The 19,297-nt window shown below is 30.0% G+C and overlaps 1 protein-coding gene across 2 annotated transcripts; it reads right to left on the bottom strand.

The window, feature by feature from the left end:
• Positions 1-2,943: 2,943 nt before the first annotated feature.
• On the bottom strand, positions 2,944-17,489 carry LOC112797134 (protein LURP-one-related 15). Of its 2 annotated transcripts, none has more exons than XM_025839914.3 (3): positions 17,034-17,489; positions 15,028-15,249; positions 2,944-3,232 (listed from the first exon to the last, which is right to left on the bottom strand). In XM_025839914.3, the coding sequence occupies exons 1-3, from the start codon at positions 17,268-17,270 to the stop codon at positions 3,113-3,115; spliced, it is 579 nt and encodes a 192-aa protein (XP_025695699.1). In that variant the 5' UTR covers positions 17,271-17,489; the 3' UTR covers positions 2,944-3,112. The 2 variants fall into 2 exon arrangements, with proteins under 2 accessions (XP_025695699.1, XP_025695700.1); XM_025839915.3 differs by lacking the exon at positions 2,944-3,232 and adding an exon at positions 8,690-9,004.
• Between the last annotated feature and the right edge of the window lie 1,808 nt (positions 17,490-19,297).

Genomic DNA, 19,297 nt, shown 5'->3' with positions numbered 1-19,297 from the left:
GGGTAAACCTTATCTTAGTAATAAAACCAACGCGCTTGGCATAATTCTGATAAAATTGATTTGCATCATAAAGGGTTCCAAAACACATGCCAACCTTGGGCACATCTTGTAAAAAAGTAAGCATACATCAGATGGTAAAATAAAATCTCATTAAAGTGGGTGCAAACTATCTGATTCATGTGTGTAAAATCTCATTAAAGTGGATACAAATTATGCTGAGTGAAGTGTGCAAAATCTCATTAAACTGGGTACAAACTGTCTGATACATTTGTGCAAAATCTCATTATATTGGGTGCAAACTGTGATGAGTATGGTGTGCAAAATCTCATTAAAGTTGATGCAAACAATCTGATTCATGTGTGCAAAAAATTCATTATATTAGGTGCAAACTGTTCTGAGTAAGGTTTGCAAAATCTCATTAAAGTGCGTACAAATTGTTTGATTCATGTGTGCAAAATTTCATTAAGATGGATGCAAAGTATGTTGAGTAAGGTGTGAAAAATCTCATTAAAGTGGGTGAAAAATGTATTGAGTGAAGTATCTCAACTACTCTTAGGTATTAAATTAACAAAATCCTTTTGCATAAATAAGAATCATTAACAAACTTCTATGATCTATCATAACCAAAGATTTAAGCCAATTAAAAATGTATTTATCATTAAAACTTATATGATCTAGCATAGCATCATTGAATTTCATTCATTCAAAATAAAAGGCCAACATCAAAGTGTTGCATGCTTCTCCATAAAAAAAATAAGAAAAAAAGAATGAGATGGTCAACATAAATCCAAAAATAGCTAAACAAAATCAATCAGAAATATCAACTTTCTTAGCATAGCCTGTAGGATAGGCATCAAGTGCCACAACGGTAAAAGGAACTGGAATGCAATAGCATGATTTACTTTTTCTTGGATTTAGATACATAGAGAATTCAATGCGTGAGGATGGATATTATGGCAATCCTTTTAACAAATGACACTAGAACTTAAAAACTGTAAAGATTTGAATGTATGCACATGGAATTATCTGCTAACAAATATTCCTTCATGACCAAATTTGGCTGGTTTTGAAGATTTGAATTTCATAATTTGGGAGAATTTAATAATATAGTAATTACATTGAAAAATATTTGTGCCAACAAGTGGAGAAAACTAGTGAGGTATGAACAGAAGAAGAAGAAGAAGAAGTAACACAAAGCAAAACAGAGTGAGAAGTCGCTACCAATTTGCACATTCATTGAATTGTTACAAACAGTTACAAATTTGATGCTTTTACTTCTACTTTGGGTTCTTAGCAGCTAAGGATATATCAGTTTCATTGAGCATGCATCTTGTCTTATTATCTATTTTCCTTTCTTATTTATTTCTATGCTTAATTCATATAAATTAATAAACTATTATGTTGTTAGGAGGCCAAACTAGGTGAAATACTGTATGGGGGTTAATGCATAAATCATAATTACATGTCTCATTTTTAATATAAAAATTCTAGATTATGGTTCAATGGATGTAAATTTTCAGTATGTTTGATGTTTCAACATGGTGTCTTACACTGAAAAATAGAAAGACAACAACAGTACATAACTGAAATTACACTGAAAAATCAAAACAACAAATAATAAACACTAACATTTTTTATATTTTCTGTGGTCATTTCATCAAACAGTTGGTTTGCGTTAACTGTGTATTATTACATTATGAAAATCAAAATCGAATAATGTATAATTTGAATTATGTATATTCAATTTAAACTTATTATGAAAACATAAACAGCATGCTCTGCGAGCTCAAAAATTTATAATCATAATCACATTGTGTTCATTGATACAATATGAAAATCATTACAAAAATCATGAAATTAGAAGAGGGAGAAACTGCTTACTTCAATATTCATTTCTTCTAAAACTGATTCCACCATTGACATGGAGTGAGAGAGTGAAATTATGAGTTGTTCTGCAGTTGAGAAGGAATGAGCAACAAAGAAGAAAATTTCTATGCAAGAGTAAGAAAGTCAGCAACCGGTGAGAGCGTCACAACCTCCATTAATTGAGACCTTCATTCTCCTCTTAGAAGAGTGCAAAACACAGCAGCACTGACGATTTGAAAATCGGACAATTCAAGTAGAGGAGCCGCGATCTTAAAGAGGTGGAACTTCAAAATCTTTGTCAACGGAACTGTGACTGCAGAACCATGCTAACTGTCATCGAAGAGGCTAGAAGATGAGATATCCGCCTAGTGCCTTGGAAAGGACTGTGAAAGAGATCCGTTTGTGTCATCGTATCGTATCTTTTTAACAACGCGCGAGGCTTTCCTATTATGATGGTATAAAAATACTTGCTGGCTGAATGATGGTTAGGGTTTTAAATATTTTCCGGTCCCTGAGACTTTCTATTGCTCCAATTCTTACCATCGTCGGGGACTAGCGAAGATCGAGACATTATTAGGAAAAAAGCTATTGCTTTTGAACTGGGAAGTTCATTTCAGTTTATTTAGGCATGAAGCTACCATAGCTACGGATTTGATTGTGAAGAGAGGGGAGAAAAGCGATGTTAATGATTATGTTGAGTGGTTGGAACCTTGAGAAAAGCTTTAAGTGGCTATGACAAAGAATTTAATTATCTACTAAGTAGTAGGGTTTTTTTTAAATCCTATTTGTACATTAAAATCAATCACTAAAATTAGTTACTATGTATTCATGTATAAATACATGTATTGTTTAACTCATTTTTAATATTATTTTGTATTCTAACATATATTTTATACTAATAACTAATTTTAGTGACTGATTTTAATGTACAGATAGTACGATTAATTTTTTCTGATAGATGTTGTTGTTTTGCTTTCTTTTTTGTTATTTTTCTTTAATGTTTTCTGGTGACATAAAAATGCTTAGAGTTAGAGCTATTACATTCATCTGACAAAAAATAATAATAAATTAAATTCGTTAGTAAAAACTGATAACTAATTATTAACTAAAAATGTTTTTATGAAAAAACACAATTTAAATTTTAAATATATTTATCATACATTTATGAACAGAAATCCTAACCATTACTGTTGGCAATACCCAATAAAAAAAGAAAGAAAGAAACTAAAAACACTAGTAGGCTTCGTTAGCTGCTATCGCTGTCAAAGGTGATAATTAAGGCCACTATGAACGCATAGTCAACATTGGACGACACGGTGATGATGAACTTCTCTCTGCTAAATATACCACCGAATTTCTTCTTTATCTACGATGATAACAATTCATATAATATTGCTTGTTGTAAAATAAATAAATAAATAAAGGAAGAAAAAATAACTATAAAATAAAGAAGCATAAATAAAAGATTCTAATATTAAAGTTCACTAATATTATTATCTCATTATAATTGAAGTAATTTATATATATTTACTAATATTATATATGTTGTAGCTTATACTCACAAAGAGATAAAGAAAGAGAGAGAGTTTATATTATATATATGAAAGAAAAGAGAATTTTGTTGTACATGTATTGTTTGACGCCTCCTCACTATTTATACACACAATGCTTACTTTTTCAACTTCATTTAAATTTAATTTAACTTTGGAGTTTCATTCTTTCATAGGAAAACTCAGTTGCCCATATAATGAATCAAAGTCACATCATTAATTGAATGGGTATCCACATCTATATCCATATCACAGTACTTTTTCTTGGATGTCCATTTAGAATTATTCCTCATCAAAACCTTATTAAAGAAAAATCTAATGGAAAAAAATTTTACTAAAGGAAAAAGAGTACAATATCCTTTATTATAGGGACTGCCTCATTAAAAACCTTGTAAAAAAATCTAATGGAAAAAAAATCTGACCAAGAAAAAAGTGTACAGCCTCCCCTTCTTGCCGACATTATTTTATATCTCGAAATTGGTGCATCCTAATCTGATGTACCAATCTTTCAAAGGAGGTTTTTGAAAGTGACTTTGTAAATAAATCTGCCAGATTATCGCTTGAGCGGATCTGTTGGACATCAATGATTCCTTGATTTTGAAGGTCATGAGTGAAAAAGAATTTGGGAGAAATATCCACTTTTAAGTTGAGCAATGCATGTTGTACAATCTTTAAACAGAACAGTTGGAGCTATCTTATGACCAATCAGTCCACATGATGATAGAATATATTGGATCAAACTCCTGAGCCAAAAATACTTGTAACTTGCTTCATGTATCGCTAGCATTTCATCATGATTAGAGGATGTTGCTGCAATCGTTTGTTTTGTGGACCTCCATGATATAGTTGTACCACCATATGTGAACATGTATCCTGTTTGAGATCTCCCTTTATGTAGATCAAACAAGTATCATGTTCTGCAGAGCTAACTAGTTGTGACTTGGATCCATTAACAATCTCATGTCAACCGTTCCATGAAGATATCGAAAGATTTGTTTGATTCCATTCCAATGTCTTCTGGTTGGAGGGGAATTATACCTTGCTATTAAGTTCACATCAAACGATATATCGGGTCGTGTATTATAAGCAAAATACATTAGCGTTCCAATGGCACTAAGATATGGTACTTCAGGACCAAGGATATCTTCATTTTCTTCTTTAGGACGGAATTGATCCTTTTCCACATCCAAAGACCTTATGATCATTGGGGTACTTAATGGATGTGACTTATCCATATAAAATCTCTTCAAGATCTTTTTTGTATATGTTATTTGATGAATAAAGATTCCATTTTTTGTATGCTCAATCTGCAGATCGAGATGAAATTTAGTCTTTCCGAGATCTTTCATCTGAAACTCTTCTTTTAGAATTTTTATAAATGTTAGAATATCTTCAAGGGTTCCAATAGTATTTAAATCATCAACACACACAGCAATTATAATGAATACAAATGCAGATTTCTTTATGAAAACACATGGACAAATATCATCATTCTTAAATTCATTTTTGACTAGATAATCAATAAGACAATTATACCACATCCATTAAATGCATATGTAGTTTGTAGTATGCGGATAAACTGACCAAATAATGCAATCTTATTGCATCCACTACAGGAGAATATGTTTCTTTATAATCTATACCAGGTTTTTGTGAAAAATTTTGTGCCACAAGTCAAGCCTTGTAGCGTACAACTTCATTTTTCTCATTTCGTTTTCTCATAAATACCCATCTGTATCCAACAGGTTTTAGATCTTCTGGTGTATGGACTACAGGTCCAAAGACTTCATATTTTGCAAATGAGTATGACTCAGCCTTCATAGCTTCTTTCCATTTTGGCCAATCATTTATTTGTCGACATTCTTTGACTGTTCTTGGCTCAAGATCCTTATTGTCATGCATGATATGTAATGCCAAATTATATTGAAATATTTCATCGACAATTGTCTTATTTCGGTCCCATTTTCCTCCTGTAAAAACTAATTTATCGAGATCGCATCATTTTCACAATTTTCAGGTACCTAAACGTTTTCTGACGTCAAAACTATATCAAAATTTTGGACAACTGCAGGTGTCTTTACTAAGTCTTTTATCTTTTTCAACAGGAATAGTATTTACCTATTTTTTTCAAGGAATTTTGTCTTTACATTAGGCAATTCATTTGCTATTCTTTGCAAATGTATAATTTTTTAAATTTCTAGTTCACATTACGCTAATCAAAGATCTAAATGCATCAAGGATGACGCATTCCAATTGAGTTCCTTTTCAGGAAGCTTATTCTCTCACCCTAATACTGAAAATTTTGATTCATCAAAATGACAATCAGCAAATCGAACTTTAAATACATCTATAGTTTGTATTTCAAGATACCTCACTATAGATGAAGAATCATATCTAATATATATCCCCAATTTTCTTTGGGATCCCATTTTGGTGCGAGAAAGTGGTGCAATGGGAATATATATCGCACACCCGAATATTCTTAGAAAAACATTTGACTGCTGACCAAAAGCTAATTACATAGGAGAGGACTGATGGTAACTTGTTAGCCTCAAATGAATAAGTATTGCGGCATGCAAAATAGCATGCTCAGAAACCGAAGTTGGGAGATTTGTTCTCATAAGTAAAGCTTAGCAATTAATTGGAGGCGTTTAATAAGTGATTCTGCTAACTCATTTTGTGTGTGAACGTGAGCTCCTGGATGTTCAATGCTTATTCCGTTAGTCATACAATAAGCATCAAAGGCTTGGGAAGTGAATTCACCAGCATTATAAAGACGAATTGCTTTGGTTGAATTTTCTGGAAACTGTACTTTTAATTGAATAATTTGAGCAAGTAATCACGCAAACGCCAAGTTGCGAGAAGACAACAAGCACACATATGACCATCTCGAAGATGCGTCTATCAAGACCATAAAATATCTAAACGATCCACATGGTGGATGAATAGGTCCACATATATCGGCTTGAATCCTTTCTAGGAATTCAGGGGACTCAAATCCAATCTTTACCTGTGATGGCTTTATAATTAGCTTTCATTGAGAACATATAGCACAACAAAATTTACTAGATTTAAAAATCTCCTGTTTCTTCAGTGAATGTCCATGGGAGTTTTCAATCATTCTCCGCATCATGGTTATTCCCGGATGACCCAATCGATCATGCCAAATTATAAATTCATTTAGTCTCGTAAACTTTGGGTTTACAATGGCATGTGATTCAATTGCACTAATTTTTGTATAATATAACCCAAATGAAAGTGAGGATAACTTTTTTAATATAACCTTTTTATTTGAATCATGAGTTGTGATACATAAGTATTCATAATTTCTCTCATTCATTGTTTCAATATGATATCTATTTTGGCGAATATCTTTAAAACTTAACAAGTTCCTAAAGACTTAGTAGACAATAGTGTATTATTTATTATGAATTTTGTTACTCCGGAAGATAAAATTATGGCTCTTCCGGAGCCTTTTATCACATTACTTGAGCCAATAATAGTATTAACATATTCTTCTTTTGATACAAGATGTGTAAAATATATATTATTTTTAAAAATGGTATGCGAACTTGGACTATCCGTAAGGCAAACATCTTCACTATATGTCATTACCATTTTCTTCAAAGACAAATAATAATAATAAAATGAATAAAAGTATATGCACAGTAAAATTATTTTCTTGATTGTTTTTCTAAGAAGTATTGTACATAGTATCATATACTAAAATTTTTATTATTATTATTTTAGAACTTGGCATATTTAGTAATTTTAAATATTATTTATATACATCATACTTGAAATTCAAATGTATAAAAAATAAAACTTAATAAGAAGTTTCTTACATCATTTATTTTACATGAGTATTTAACAAACCGACATATTAAACCTTTCCATCATTAATCAAATAGCCAATATTTCTTTTAAGATCCTCAAAGTAATCAGATACTTCATAATGAATGGTGTAATTTTCAGCAACATCTTTTGAAACAAAATTTGTTTCCACCACAATAGAAATATTTATCCTTTGTTGATTTATTTTGCTCATTATTTCTTTTTTTTATCCCACTTCTGATGAGATTCTTTCATGTGAACATAATTTTTTTCTTACATAATTTTTCTTGTTACTAAAACCTTGTCATTTACTTATTCTGGGATAATGATTTACCATATTTGCTTTAGAAAATAGGACAGCGTTAGCTGGGCATCTTCATGATTTTTTAAAACAATTCATTTTGTGTTCAGCAACAAGAAGGCAACAAAATATCTCATAATATTTTTAAATTCTTTTTCTAGTTACTGCTGTTTTTAGTAAGAGCACATTCGAGACATGGAATGTCGAGAAAGTTTTCTCTAACATGTCATTATCAGTTATCTTTTTCCCACATAATTTCATTCGTGAGGTAATTTGGGACATTGCTGAATTATATTCATTTATGGGTTTAAAATCCTGTTGACGCAAGTGCGTCCACTCTTATCGGGTTTGAGGAAGTATCACTGTCTTTTGATGATTATACCTTTTTTCAAGATTTTTTCACAGATCTGCATTATCTTTTAGTTTGAGATATTTATTTTTCAATCCTTCGCCAAGATGATGACGAAAGAAGATCATGGCTTTAGCTTTATTCTTCTAGGATGCATTATTTTCAACCTTAGTAGTATCTCCTAGATCCATTGAATCAAGATGGATTTCGGCATAGATTCAATGGATTTCGGCATCTAGTATGCCGAAATAAGTAATGGGTACTAAGGCTGAAATCCATTTTGATTAAAAGGATCTTGGAGATACCATTAAGGCTGAAAATAATGCATCCCACAAGGATAAAACCAAAGTCATGATCTTCCTTTATCGTCATCTTGACGAAGAAATGAAAAAAAAAAATATCTCACACTAAAAGATCCTGCTGATCTGTGAAAAAACCTTGAAGAAAGGTATAATCATCAAAAGACAATGGTACTTCCTCAAACCCGATATGCGTGGACGCACTTGCGTCTACAGAATTTTAAATCCATAAATGAATATAATTCAGCAATGTTCCGAATTACCTCACGAATGAAATTATGTAAGAAAAAGATAACTGATAATGAAATGTTAGAGAAAACTTTCTTGACCTTCCATTCCTCGAATGTGCTCCTGCAGTAGCAGTAACTAGAAAAAGAATTTAAAAAATATTCTAATCTAATTTCTTGCCTTCTTGTTGCTAAACGCAACAATAAATTATTTTAAAAAATCATGGAACATACCCAACTGACGCCGCCCCATTCCCTAAAGCAAATATGGCAAATCATTATCCCAGAATAAGTAAATGACAAGGTTTTGGTAACAAGAAAAATTATGGAAGGAAAAAAATTATGTTCACAAGAAAGGATCTCACCAGAAGTGGGATAAAAAAAGAAACAACGGACAAAATAAATCAATAGAGGATAAATATTTCCAATGTGGTATAAAGGGCCATTGGTTGCGTATCTATCGTACCCCAAGGCACCTAGTCGATCTTTATCAAGCACTCATTTTGTCGCGAACTTTATTTCAAAAGATGTTGAAAATTACACCACTTATTATGAAGTATCTGATTTCTTTGAGGATCCTGAAAGAAATACTAGCCATTTGATCAATGATGAAAAATTTTAATATGTAGGTTTGTTAAGTATTCATGTAAATAAATAATGTAAGAAACTTTTTATTAAATTTTATTTTTTATGCATTTGAAATTCAAGTATGATGTATATAAATAATATTTAATAAAATATTTGTTTATGAATTTTAAAATTACTAAATATGCCAAGTTCTAAAATAATAATAATAAAATTTAGTATATGATATTATGTAGTATAATACTTCTTAGAAAAACGATTTCAATCAAGAAAATAATTTTACTGCGCAAATACTTTTACTCATTTTATTATTATTATTTGCCTTTGAAGAAAATGACAAGAACATATAGTGAAGATATTTGCCTTACGGATAGTGTAAGTTCACATACCATTCTCAAAAGTAATATATATTTTACACATCTTGCACCAAAAGAAAATATGTTAATACTATTATTGGCTCAGGCAATGTGATAGAAGACTCTGGAAGAGCTATAATTTTGTTTCCCGAAGAAACGAAATTCATAATAAACAATGCACTTATGTCTACCATGTCTCTAAAAAATTTGTTGAGTTTTAAAGATATTCGTCGGAATGGATATTATATTGAAACAATGAATAAGAAAAATCATGAGTACTTATGTATCACAACTCATTATTGAAATAAAAAGGCTATATTAGAAAAGTTACCTCACTTTCATCTGAGTTATATTATACTAAAATTAGTGCAATTGAATCACACGTCATTGTAAACCCGAACTTTTCCAGCCAAAATGAATTTATAATTTAGCATGATCGATTGGGTCATCCAGGGATAATTATGATGCAGAGAATTATTGAAGACTCCTATGGACATTCACTAGAGAATTAGAAGATTCTTAAATCTAGTGAATTTTGTTATGTTGCATGTTCTCAAAGAATGCTAATTATAAAGCCATCACCAATAAAAATTGGATTTGAGTCCCCTGAATTCCTAGAAAAGATTCAAGGAAATATATGTGGACCTATTAATCCACTATGTGAATTTTTAGATATTTTATGATCATAATATGCCCATCTTCGATATGGTCACATGTGTGCTTATTGTCTTCTCGCAACTTGGCGTTTGTGAGATTATTTGCTCAAATTATTCGATTAAAAGCACAGTTTTCAAAAAATCAAACTAAAATAATTCATTTTGATAATGTTGGTGAATTTACTTCCCAAACCTTTGACGCTTATTGTTTGGCTAACGGAATAAGCGTTAAACATCCAGTAGCTCATATTTACACACAAAATAGATTAACAAAATCACTTATGAAATGCCTCCAATTAATTATTAGACGATTACTTATGAGAACAAATATTCCAACATCATCTTGGGGGTATGCTATTTTACATGCCGCAACACTTATTCGTTTGAGGACAACAAATTACCATAAGTTATCTCCTATACAATTAGCTTTTGATCAGCGACCAAATATTTTCCATTTAAGAATATTCAAGTGTGTGATATATGTTCCTATTACACCACCTTCTCGCACCAAAATGGGATCCCAAAAAATTAGGAATATATGTTCGATATGATTCTCCATCTATAGTGAGGTATCTTGAGATACAAACTAGAGATGTATTTAAAGCCCGATTTGTAGATTGTCATTTTTATAAATCAAAAATTCCAACATTAAGGGGAGAGAATAAACTTCCTAAAAAGGAACTTAATTGGAATGCATTATCTTTGATATATTTAGATCCTCGATCAGGATAATGTGAACTAAAAGTTCAAAAGATTATACATCTGCAAAGAATAGCAAATGAATTGCCTGATGCATTTTCTAATACGAAAAGGTTACTAAATCCTATATACCAGCTGAAAATACTCCAATTCAAATTCAAGTTTCAGTCGAAAAAATAACCATCGAAACAAATTCATGTCAGAAGCGTGGTAGACTTGTCGATTTCAAAGACAACAATCTTCGAAAAAGAAAAAAGATAAATATTATTCCTACTGAAAAGGATAAAAACATAATAACGATAGCTCGTCAAAAATTCTTATATAGTTTTGACGTCAAAAGACGTTCAGATACATGAAAACTGTGAAAATGAAGAGATCTCGATAAATTATGTCTTTACAAGAGAAAAATGGTACCGAAATAAGATGATTGTCAATGAAATATTTATATATAATGAGGCATTAAATATCATGCATGAAAGTAAAGATTTTAAGCCAAGAACAGTTGAAGAATGTCAACAACGAAATAATTGGCCAAAATAGAAAGAAGTTATGAAGGCCGAGTTAGAAAACGAAATGAGAAAATTGAAGTTGTACACTACAAAGCTCGACTTGTAGCACAAAATTTTTCACAAAGGCTCGGTATAGATTATGAAAAAACATATTTCCTTGTAGTGGATGCAATAATATTGCGTTATTCGGTCAGTTTATCCGCATACAATAAACTACATATGCATTTAATGAATGTGGTAACAAACTACTTATACAGATTATTAAATCGTGATATTTATATGAAAGTCCCTGAAGGATTAAAGATATTTAAACCATCCAATGAATATTCACAGTAGTAACTCAGTCAAATTGCAAAGATTTTTATATAGTCTAAAACAATCTGAACGAATGTGGTATAATCGTCTTACTGAGTATCTGACTAAAAATAGATTTAAGAATGATGATATATGTCCATATATTTTCATAGAGAAAGCTGCATCTGGATTCATTATAATTGCTGTGTACGTTAATGATTTAAATATCATTGAAACCCCTAAAGAGATTCCAACAATTATAAAAGTTCTAAAAGAAGAGTTTAAGATGAAAGATCTTGAAAAGGCTAAATTTTGTCTCGACCTGTAGATCGAACATACAAAAAATAAAATTCTTATTTATCAAACAATATACACAAAAAAAAATCTTGAAAAGATTTTATATGGATAAATCACATCCCTTAAGGACCCCAATGATCTAAGGTCTTTAGATGTGAAAAATGATTAATTCCATCCTAAAGAAGAAAATGAAGATATCCTTTATCCTAAAGTATCATATCTCAGTGTCATTGGAGCACTAATGTAACTTACTAATAATACACGACCCGATATATCATTTGTGATGAATTTACTAGCAAAGTATATTTCCTCTCAAACCAGAAAATATTAAAATGGAATCAAACAAGTCTTTTGATATCTTCATAAAACGATTGATATGGGTTTGTTTTATCCATATGAATCCAAGTCACAATTAGTTGACTTTGCAAATGCTGGATACTTGTCTGATCCACACAAAGGAAGATCTCAAACAGGATACATGTTCACATATGGTGGTACAGCTATATCATGGAAGTCCATGAAACAGACAATTGCAGCATCATCATCTAATAATGCTAAAATACTAGCAATACGTAAAGTTAGTCGCGAGTGTTTTTGGCTCAGAAATTTGATCCAATATAATATGTCATCATGTGGACTGATTGATTATAAGATAGCTCTAACTATTCTGTTTGAAGATAAAACAGCATATATTGCTCAACTTAAGGATAGATACATCAAAGGTTATAAAACAAAACATATTTCTCACAAATTCTTCTTCACTCATGATCTTCAAAATCAAGGAACAATTGATGTCCAATAGATCTGCTCAAGCGATAATCTGATAAATTTATTTACTAAGTCACTTCCAAAATCCTCCTTTGAAAGATTGGTACATCATATTGGGATGTGCCGATTCGAGATATTAAATAATGTTGACCATGGTTCTAAAAACCGAACCGGACCGGCCAATTCAACCGGATTAACCGGGAACCGGTCACCTAACCGATACGGATAAGGTTAAAAACCGCTTGATAAAAAACCGGTAAAAAACCGGTCAAACCGACGGTTAACCGATGAATTGATAGAACCGTCCAGTTTTTTAGCAGATTTTTTAAAAGTCCGGTTTTATCATTTGTTTCAGAAACGGCGTCGTTTAACGCCTGAAAAAAAAAAGAAAAAAGAAAAAAGACCGAAAGCCCACTATCCCCATTCCCAAATCCAACCTAAACGCATAACTCTCTCCCTTCTGAAATCATTTTTCTTCCTCTCCCAGCCGTCTCCCAGCCTTGCTGCTCTCCTACCCAGCCACTGCATTCCCCCTCTCCGCCGTCGTCTCCTTCCCTTTGCCTGCGCAAACTCGTCCATTTCGCTTTTTTCGCTCACCTTGTTGCCGATGTCGTCGTGGCTTCTTCCCTCCCGTCGACTCCTCCCTGTCAGAAGCCTTGCAATCGCCGTCGTCGCTGTTACACACAGCACCCTCCCTCTGTCTTTCTCTTTCAAATTCAAAATCCCCTTCCGAAGAACCCTAACCCTATCTAGCCCATGATCGAGACATGAACTTCAACGCCTTTAATTTCAAAATTTTTGTTTTGCAAGCAAGCAAGAAGATGGTAGATGCCAAACCCGCAAAAAATTTTAAGGCCGTGCTGAAAAAATTTCAGAAGGCACAACGTCTTGCAGCTGAGAGAGAAACAGTGTATACTCCTTTTGTTCCACAAACAATTCTTCTTTCCAGGTGACTTATCAACTTTGTAGAAGTGAAAATGACAAAATATGATCTTTATTTGCTTTATGTGTGTGACTTATGTAGAATTTACGTGATTATGTACAATGACAGAAGAACAAGTTAATCTTGAAATAATACAACTTAATTTGTTTGCATTTGTTTTTTGGTTATCAATTGTGTCCTAAATGCGTTGTGAATTCTTATGACCTATGTGTATGTGATTTTGATGTGGGCTTCTCTCACTTTTTTGTTTGTTACTGATTAGTCACAATTAATTAGTTTCTAATTTTTTTTCAAATACTCCCAAGTACTCTTCTTTTCGTTGTTTCCTGAAACTCTAGAAACTTGTTTCTACATAATTAGTTTGCTGGGTTTGGATTCTGAGTATTTGTTTTGAGAATTGTTGCTCATTATCTCAGTAAAAACTTGTTAGAAGTTAATTAAAAAAATTTATTTTAAATTTTATTTAGAAATAATTAAATTCTTAAAGATTTTATTGAATAATTAAACCGGTTCAACCATGATTCAACTTCGGTTGAACCATTAAATCGTTAAACCGATCATTTGACCGGTTCAATAACCGGTTCGGTTTTCAGAACCTTGATGTTGATAAGAAGGAAAGATTGTACTCTTGTTTTTAGTCAGATTTTTTTTCTATTGAATTTTTTTGACAAGATTTTTAATAAGACAATCTCTATTATTACAAAGGATATTGTACTCTTTTTCCTCACTAAAATTTTCTTCTCACTAGATTTTTTTTTAGTAAGACTTTAATGAGGTATAATCCTAAATGGTCAAAAGGAGTATTGTGATAAAGATGATAATATGAATGACCACTTATGACTTGGACGGCTAATTTTCTTGAAGGAATCACTTTTTCAAAAATGAATTCAAAATTAATAAGAATTGAAAATGAAAACATTTTACATATATAAATAAAAAGTATCATCAGATACAATTTACACACAATAATAACAATAATCCTCATTTCTTTATACTGCTAATATTTCTCTTTCTCTCTTTACGTTACTACATATATTAAATAAATATATAAATCATATCTATTATATTATATTTTTTTATTTTATATTTATTTTCTCTTCTTTAATTATTTATTTCACAACAATAATTTCTTTTTAAGTGACATATCAAAGTTACCTATATAAGATATTATATATGTCATTGGGAACTTGTGTATCGAAAAATAAAAGGATAAAATTATTGTTTATAAAAGATAATTTTTACATTGACAGAATATTGATTTTTTAGGTAAATTCTTCTAACCGAAATAAACCTCTTAAGAATATTGAGTATTTGAGTAAATTTCTTTCTTTCACAAAGTAGTTTTATTAATAACATAATATTTTCTCAATAGCTTTACTACTTTAATTCTGTTTTTTTTTAACTAAAAAAAATCGATAAGTCATTTTTTAAAAAAAAAAATTAAACCGTGAGTTAAAACAAATGAATAATTATGTGTCGAAAAAATAAACCTACCCGGGCAGCAACCATGTCAGATTCGGCGATGTAAACAACCCAAGATCGTTCAGAGAAACTTGCTTTGATCTTGAAGTCACAAACTCCTGATGTGTTATTTGCCAAGAACACATTCAATTTTGTTCTTAGCTGGAACCATGATGATCGCTCCCGAGTGAAGATTAGATCCCTTTCGCGTGTACTTCCACCTCTAAATGCTTTCCATTTATCTGTTCCCAATAGCTGGTGGATCCAACAACAAATTAAAACTGTTAGCTACTTAATTTGAAGTTTAATTTCAACTTTGGTTAAAATTATATTCTATTTTGGAGTCTTGTTAAAATTATCATTACTGTTATCATTATATACACTTAGGTGGTTAACTAACTAATAGTAATTAATAAAAATTTAATAATGATGTTACATGATCAAGTGATTTTTAAAATTAAATTCAACTAGATTAGTTTAATAACTTAAATATTAATAAATAAAAATCTTAATTAAAAATAAAAATAAAAAATATTTAATTAAACTTAATTATAAAAATAAATTATTCACTAAATATTGCTCCAAATCTAAATATCACGTACGTATATGTTATCATCTGAGCACATAAATACTTCACATATATATAATACACCTTTCCATCTCATGAGTTGTCCTTTTTAAAACTTAAAAGATAAAATTATGTTCATTCTTAATATTTAGGATAAATATTAATGTTGTCTATAATAATTTTTTTCTTTTATATATCGTACAAAAAATTACTAATAAAAGTGATGATATATACAATTGATTTTGTTTATGACAAACTTCTATAATATTATTATTGTGAATATATTTAAAAATTTGTTAAAAAATAATAAAATAAATTAAAACATAAAAAATTAACTCAAAAAATTAAAAATATTATGTTCTTCTTCTCACCTTACAGTATTATTAAGTTCCTATATTTATTTAACAAAAATAATACATATATACATTAAAAATTAGTCACTAAATTAACTACAATATACTTAGATATATATATAATTTATTTTTAATGTATATTTTATATTTTAATATATATTTTATATATATAATTAATTTGATAACAAAATTTTAATATATAACTATTTCTACTAAATTTAAGAAAAAAAAGAGTTTGAGAAGACTTCTATAATATTTTTAACAGGATTAAAAGTAAAGATGACATTGTGCTTTTGAAATATTTAAGATACAAGTACGATGAAAAATATTAAGATCAATATTAATATTCACTCCGAATATTTGAAAAAAATACTTTATTAAATTATTGAGGAAAAAGACAAATAATTTAAGAATTTAATTTTAATACACTATAAATATAAAATAATTTTATATGTACATTTAACTTACAAAATTATATTAATAAAAATAATTATTTTATATTAATTGCATAAATAATTTTTTAAAAAATAGATATAATTAAATAATTTTATAAAATATTTTACATAATTAAAACATCAAAATTAATCTCATAATTTTAACCTAATAATATAAAACCTTAAATTCAAATTTATTGATTATTTCATGTTTATAAAAATCGTAAAAAAAAATAAAACACAACGCACACACGAAAGTAAGTCACTAGGCTGTGGCATAGCGAAGTTCAACAACCAAATAAAATAAATTAAACTTTGCATATGAAAGAGCTGAGGATTTGGATCCATGTTTTTCCTTCCCTAAATATCGTTACATAGTTCGAATTAAAGTAACAAAAGAAATTTATATTGACAATAAAGCGGTTTCAAATAAAAAAAAAAAAAAACAGAGATCGATGCTCTTACTTCAATTAATATAATCAGGAATATTAGAAAAAGGTTTTGAATATTTTTTTAAAATAAAAAATAAAATTTAAAAGATTCAAATCTACCGAAAAAAAAGAGAACAGATTAAATGAAACTTGGTTTGACTTATCGTTCCATAAAATTAAAACAAAAAAAGGGGGAAAAATGTATAGACATGGCAGATCCGAAAAAAGAAATGGAATTGGTTGAAGCAATTACCGTTCTGCGAAGACAGAGAATAGGGTTTCCATAAGCATCACGCAAGAAACGGTGCTCGCGCAAAGTCAGGGAAGGTGTCTTAGCCGTAAAAACGACGTTGCCGTTTAAGTCTGTGACCGTGTATTTCTCCGTAAAAGTCCTCTCTCTCTTTATTGTAAGTGCAACTGGATATGGTGCACAGTACTGAGGGTCAACGATTGCGATCGTCGGAAACGGTGGTGGTGGCGGATTTGCCATGATGAATGCAGAAACATATATGTAGCGTATTGAATAATCTTTTCTTATTAAGTATAATTAATAATTAATTGTAATGTTAATTTGTTGGGCCTAGAAGATTCCGAATTCAATAGTCAACGTGCCGTGTTTGGATAAGATTATTCTTTATTTTGTAACGATGACCAATTACAATTGCGTGTTTGGATTTGATTTGGATGCTATTAATCTAACTTTTTGGGCCTAAAATTCTTATGTAAATTATTTTTAAATAATTTCAAGGTTCTCGAAATTAAATCTGTGATTAAATCGTTTTAATTATTAATTTATTATTTTATTAATTTGACCAATTCAACCTTAATTTAATCGAAATAATTATTTTATAATAAAATAATAAATAAAATAGGCATATGTTGATAACCAATTCGTTATTAGTGTTAGAAACGCTCCTACGAGTCTACAGATGTATTAAAACCTTGCTTCTGCAATTCTTCCTAACCCAACATACCTTCATCAACACCCTAAAGTTAGAAGCTTACTAGGAGTTTTGTTATTCAAAGTAGCAAAAAATTGTCCAGCCCATTGCATATATGCAATTGAGGCATCTTTATCACGTCTTTTAATAGATTTCTATAATTATTCAACTCATTAAGTCAGTAATAACAGCAAATTTAACTAACAATAATTATTTAACAATTATTATTATTAAAAAAATTAATATCTAGAACTAAAAGTTAGAACAGAATAGAGAAGAACAGTGGTTGATGCGGTGGTACAAAATTGACATCAGCTGGAAGTGGTTGCGCAATAGAGGCAGCAAGCGAGATCGGCGACAGTAATTTTGATTTTCGAAACTCAAACAACGGTGGCTGAATGTTGATTAGACGAAAGTTGCACCGATGGGTGGACAGAAGTTGCGCCAATGACTTCGATGACGATGAGATGAAGGAGAACTAGAGAAGAGGGAGTGCTGCTTCGCATTCTGCTTCTACCCATTGTGGAACTGGAGAGTAGAGGGGTAATGGTTGGAAAGGAAAAAGCTGTCGTTTTTGGGAATTTTTTGAAATCGGCCGGATTACGGTTCGATTCGATCAACCGATTCTCGACCGATTCGACAATCTAATGTCGGTTTTCCAATCCTCCCGTTTTGGCTTCTCTTCAAACCGTATTTGATAGCCGTTTATAGTTCGATTCGTTAGTTCAAATCGATTTTTAGAACCTTGGTAAATATGGTTAGATACTTAACTTTTTTTAATTTTAAAAATACTTCTCTTCTTATTTTTATATTTTAAAAATATTAAATAATTATTTTATTATCAATTTGACTAAATATTATATATATATATATATATATATATATATATATATATATATATATATAATCAAATTAAATAATCATTCAACCACTCATTTTTTCAATTACGAAATTAAATCTTTATAATATTCATAGCAAAAAATATTCTTTTAAATGATGTCGTTGTCATGGATATAATTAAAGCTAAGTACAACAAGAGAAATACCAATATTAAATAAACAATATGCTTTTTGTCTCCATTAATTTTGGAGATAGTGTACTGATTTCATTTATATTTGAGAATAGATTATCAAGATACATATCCAATATAAAATTTTCAAGTTGACTATCTAATATCAAAAGTTGAGTAGAAGAAAACTCATCTGAATACAAACTCAGCTAAACAAATCAACTTTTTATTATTAATTGCAAGAAATAAGTCACTTGAATTCAAACAAGTTATATGAAGAAGAAACTCAGTATTTTAATTACTTATGTAAAATGGTTGTTAAGCTCTTGAAGTTATCTATCAATCACTTGGTGTGTGTTTGGATTACAGTTTACAAACGGAGGTTTGTATAAAATTGATTTTGTAAAATTGATTTTGATCAAAAGTGAGTTGGTATTAATGTGGTTTATGTTTGGTCATTTTTATTTAAAATGGATTATAGTAAACTAAATATTATTTGAATTACATTATTCAAAATCACTTTTAGATGAAAAATTACAGAAAAGGACATGAATTTAAATAATTATT

This window comes from Arachis hypogaea, chromosome 4 (genome assembly GCF_003086295.3).
Source record: "Arachis hypogaea cultivar Tifrunner chromosome 4, arahy.Tifrunner.gnm2.J5K5, whole genome shotgun sequence".
NCBI lineage: Eukaryota > Viridiplantae > Streptophyta > Magnoliopsida > Fabales > Fabaceae > Arachis > Arachis hypogaea.
Note: the sequence above shows the minus strand (reverse complement) of the source record. Positions and strands in the feature narration are given on the sequence as shown.

Excerpts from the sequence above, each read along its gene's own strand:
- LOC112797134 (XM_025839914.3), bottom strand. The coding sequence starts at position 17,270 with ATGGCAAATCCGCCACCACCACCGTTTCCGACGATCGCAATCGTTGAC. Across the intron at positions 15,250-17,033 it reads TTCTCTGTCTTCGCAGAACG|CTATTGGGAACAGATAAATG; the intron begins GTAATTGCTTCA and ends TGGATCCACCAG. Across the intron at positions 3,233-15,027 it reads CTGACATGGTTGCTGCCCGG|ATAAAGAAGAAATTCGGTGG; the intron begins GTAGGTTTATTT and ends TTATCATCGTAG.